At 49.8% G+C, this 4,835-nt stretch overlaps 1 protein-coding gene across 2 annotated transcripts in view; it reads right to left on the bottom strand.

Moving 5' to 3' along the window:
• Positions 1–219: 219 nt before the first annotated feature.
• Positions 220–4,835, bottom strand: part of LOC117724929 (HLA class II histocompatibility antigen, DO beta chain) — an 8,668-nt gene continuing 4,052 nt past the window's right edge. For both annotated transcript variants that reach the window (XM_076916631.1, XM_034524929.2), the window contains 5 exons: positions 3,502–3,771; positions 2,125–2,406; positions 1,071–1,181; positions 804–832; positions 220–632 (listed from right to left, as the gene is read on the bottom strand). In XM_076916631.1, coding sequence (XP_076772746.1) covers positions 600–632; positions 804–832; positions 1,071–1,181; positions 2,125–2,406; positions 3,502–3,771 — 725 coding nt within the window. In that variant the 3' untranslated portion in view covers positions 220–599. The remainder of the gene's footprint in view (positions 633–803; positions 833–1,070; positions 1,182–2,124; positions 2,407–3,501; positions 3,772–4,835) is intronic.

Raw genomic sequence — 4,835 nt, 5'->3', positions numbered from 1 at the left:
CTCAACAGCTTTAATCCTAACTGAAAGAAAGGATGAGGTCAAACATCTGAAAGTCTGGGAGAAAAGAAAGACCATGGATTCTTGTATACAGAAATGTATGCTTGGCTGTATCCAATGACCCCACATGGATAGTGTGAGTGTTTATTTTCTGAGGTGCCTGAGGAATTACACGGAGACCCCCACTGTCTGTGTTTTGACCTGAGCAGGTGATCACACGGGTTTTGCCTTAGACACATCATTTATTTATACATTCACTGTGGTTACCTGTGACTGTTTTATTGTACAATAAGGTTTTTTATGGCAACTGTATGGAAGACTAGAAGCTGTGGTTGGAAGACAGAAAGGATTGGGGGTTCCACAGTCACAGGGTTAGGATTGGGCCACAGAGACCAAAGCAGCTAGGGTCTGGAATGAATTAGGTCCTCCAGGGGATGATGGACCAAGTCCTGGAAACGAGGACTGCTGAGGTACAGGACAGAAGAGGAAGATCCATGACCACATCTCACACACTGAAGAGCCAGCATCCTTTACCCAGCCCGAGGCTGCAGCCTTGTCACAGTTCTTCAGGCTCTGGGGGAGAAGCTTCCATTAGGATCTTACTAGGGGTGAGGTGGGAGAAGTGCTCTTGAGGCCTGCAGAAAGAATGGGAGGTCTCAGGAGGCTTCATACCCTCCAATTCCAGACACTCAGGAGACAATCGCCCAGCCAGAGGCACCTCTGCCTCCCCCACTCCATGATGCTTGCTCTGGCTGAAGAACAAGGCCATGATCTACCATATAAAGACAAGGAACCAGAGCGCTTACCTCATTGCCAGGCTGAGTCTCCACAGATGCTGGAAAGAGAGAGAATGGGATCCCCAGTCAGGATCACATGTGGTTTTCCCAGGGGGGGTTGTGGCCCTCAGTGTCAGCACTTGTCTTTGCTTACCCTGGACTCCCCCGGCTTTAGGAAAGCCTGTCACAGGGATTACTGAGCACAGCCAGCCTTCCCTCCCTCCCTCAGATCTTTACAGTAAAGGAAGCTGGAGAAGCACAGGGCAGGTGGGAAGGTTCTCTTCAGAGGTCTGCTACCTTTGTGAGCCTTGAGATGGATGACTGCCCCCACCAGGAAGACAACTAGCCCAAGCAGGAACGCTGCAGCTCCACTCAGTATCTTTTTCCAGGAATATTCAGACTGAACCACTGTGGAAAAATGAGACTTAAAGTCACTGTGATGTTCTTAGTACTGGACCCCACTTCTTAAAACTCCAAAGTCCAGTACTGTTCAGGGAAGAGTTAAATCTAGAAATTCAGTTGTCCATCTGTCACTGGTTCTAGGTGTGTTGTGTGTGCATGTATGTGTATGTGTATGTGTATGTGTATGTGTATGTGTATGTGTATGTGTATGTGTATGTATATAGGGTGTGAATGTCTGTGTATGTGTATGAGTGTGGTGTGTGTGTGTGTGTGTGCGCACGTGTGCGTGTGCGTGTGTATGTGTACGTGTATAGGGTGTGAATGTATGTGTATGAGTGTGTTGTGTGTGTGTGTGTGCACGTGCATGTGTGTGTGCGTGTGCACACACACATACTTGCATAGACCAGAGGTCAACTTCTGGTGTCATTCCTCAGGTAGCTTCCTCCTTTGCTATTCTTGCTATAGTTCAATGTCTCTCACTGACCTACAACTCAGTAAGCAGGCCAGGCTGGCTAGTCTGTGAGCCCCAGGGATCTGCCTGTCTCCGCCTCCCTGGCTCTGGAACTACAAGCAGGGACCACAGCACCTGGAATTTTTATATAGGCTCTGGGGAATCAAACTCAGGTACTCTCAATTATATGACAAGCCGTTCATCAGCTAGGCCACTTCTCCAGGCCTATCCCTGACTTATAGCCCCTGACAGTGTCCCTAAAGATTAAAGAGGTAAAGGATACTAGGCCCTAGGGTTAGAGGCAAGCTGCGGGTTAACAGCCCTCCTTATCTATCTCCTGGACATTCTGAGCATGGCTGTCTGCCCTGTTTTCTCCTGCCCTGGCACTAGGATGCTTAGACCAGGGGAACTTGCCTTGTTATAAACTTGAAATGAACACAGAAGTGACAGCCCATACAGGCCAAGACCCAGGAATACAGAAAACTAAATAAAGCTCACTCCAGGCCACAGAAACAGGTCTCGCGAGGCCAGGGTGCTCCACAAGGCAGCTGTAGACGTCACCGAGCTCTGGGGTCATTTCCAGCATTACTGTCATCTGGAAGGTCCAGTCTCCATTCCTAATAAGGCCAGTGGACATGACTCCAGACCTCTCCTCCTGTCCATTCCGGAACCACCTGACACGTATGTCCCCGGGATAGAAGCCTGTCACGGAGCAGAGCAGCAGGTTGTGCTGCTGCAGCAATGGGGTCCTCTCTGGGTACACTGTCACCTCCGGAGGCACTGGCAAGAGAATAAACAGCACGGCAAGGACAGGAGTGTCTATAGGGACTGTGATCACCCTCAGCCACTTCTCAACCAGCCAATTAGAGGCTGGAAGTGTGGGTACTTAGCATCATGGACTGAGAAGCATGTGTGAATGCCCACAAGGAGAATTTAGACTCTGCCAGGTCCCCCAAAGTCACCCACTATATTCAAGGCTACATCAGTTCTCAAAGACCCTGAGAACTCTGAGGTTCTAGAAGGAAGTGGAAATTTCTGGTTTCTTTGGAAACTTGGTTATGTCAGATGATGTTTTACTGAAGCTGACAAGTGAGAGGAAGCATGATTTTTGGAAAGAATATAAATCTGACCCCACAGACAGTGGGAGGAAGCTCTGGCGTTGGTTTGCCTTGCTGTGCCTCACTGGTCTTTGCCGATGACACCCTAGTACTGGTTTGCCTTGCATCACATGGCTTATCGTCGCTTGTCATGACTTCAAAGAGAGTAACTTGCCAAAGAACTTCTCGTGATATTCCGGCAGCTTCTTCCTATTTCTGCAGACTCCAGCCAATTGCTAGAGCCTTGTGGTTTCTTCTGGATCAAACTGCCATTGCTAATTCATGAGCGGTGATTGCCAAGTGTACTGGACAGCAGCTGCTGGTTCATGTTGGTGTTTTGCTAAAGGACTGGACTGCTGACAGTGAAGAATGGAGGAGCACAAAGAACTATCTCTAAGCAGGTCCACAACCCCTGTTTCCTACTAACCTTTCCTTTCCACTACCTGTGGGGGGTGAGAGCTAGAAGGGAGGTTGAAGCATCTAAGATCCCTTGTTAAAGTAGGTTTTTAAAAAAATCAAAGCCAACAAGTCACAGCTGAGGACAGAGCAGTCACAGGCCCCCAAGCCTGAGGACCTGAGCTCAAATCCCTAGGATTCTTATGACTGGAGGAGAGAACCAGCTGCCTCAAATTGCCCTCTGACCTCCATATGTGCACTGTGGCATGCATGAAACACACACAAATAATCGACACACAGATAGATTATAGGTAATTTAAAACCTTTTAAATGCCTATTACAAGGTTCTCATGGAGAACCCCTAGACCTCACCTTCACCCACCATTTCTGTCCACGGTGAAGGGGGCCCCCAGCTTGTACTTCTGCCTGCAGACCATGTTCACAGCGGCCCTGCTCGTCTCCAGGAGATCCAGGCGTTTGTTCCACTGGTCAGCATCAGGCACCCCCAGCTCCGTCAGTGCCACAAACATCCCCAGGTCACTGTCGAAATGTAAATACTCCTCCAGGTTGAAGATGAACCTGACCAGGAAGCGTACCTTTTCTGTACCGTTGGTGAAGTAACAGTCCGCCTTTGCCTGAATCACAAAATCCTCTGGAAACCATGAAAGGGTTAGGAGCCAGCTGCACCTCTGGGAAAGCCTGTTTCGGTGCACTAAGTCAGATAGCAATGTGCTCTAAAGCACAGCATTGAGACAAGGTCACAGAATGTCATCTAGTGCTTAATGGCATTTATTTAAAATGTGAACTCTACAGGGGACATAGTTTTCAGGAGTGAGTCTGTCCCATTCTGTCCTGTTCCCCCCACTTCCACAGCCCAGTCCCCACCCAATCCCTATGTCATCCCCCCACTCCGTCTCCCCCATCCCCATCCCTAACCCCCTTGTCCTTCCTCCCCGTTATTCCCCCACCCCCTCCCCCACCCTGTCTTCCCATCCTCTCCCCTGTCTGCCCCACCCCCCAGTTCCCCTCATCTCTGTCCCTCCACAGTCCCCGTGTCCTGCCTTCTCCCCAATCCCCATCCTCCCTGTCCCTGCCCCTTCCTCCCTCCCCTGTTATTCCCCCACACACACATACCTAATCTAACATGTGGGGCCTGGGGACTGAACTCAGGTGGTCAGGTCTGGCAGCCCACTGAGATGTTGCAGCCCGTTTTATGTTTGTGAACACTACACTCGTGTTGAAGACACACTTAGAATGGTATTCATGGGGAGGAAAGAAGAGAAAGGAGGCGGGACAGGAAGAGAAAGCCCTCTTATGACGGTGGCATGCTGTACGCCTGAGAATGATGAAGCAGGCAGACCTGCATGAAGCTAAGCTGGACTTGAAGGATGATGGCGTTTGTGCTCCTTCCTAAGCTCAGCCTCCCCTTAGAATGACTTCCATGACCACCCAGGCCCCTCTGAGGGTCACTGAGTTCAGATGAGGTACCAGCCTCCAGTCCCTCAGCACGTCTACCCTTCACTGTTCCCTCTGCACAAGCTAAAGAAGAAGTAGGTGGGGTTTCATCATCATTTAAACTCTGTGCTGATTTTTTTTCCCATTTGTCAAATGGACGAGATAAACTCAGGGCCGTTTTTGTTCTCAGAGAAAACTGATGCCCCTCCCCAGGCTTGTTCCTCTTCTGTATTTAGTGAGACTCTGACATGAGGGGGGAGT

Source organism: Arvicanthis niloticus, chromosome 20, assembly GCF_011762505.2.
Source record: "Arvicanthis niloticus isolate mArvNil1 chromosome 20, mArvNil1.pat.X, whole genome shotgun sequence".
NCBI lineage: Eukaryota > Metazoa > Chordata > Mammalia > Rodentia > Muridae > Arvicanthis > Arvicanthis niloticus.
This window is presented reverse-complemented; position numbering and strand designations above follow the sequence as displayed.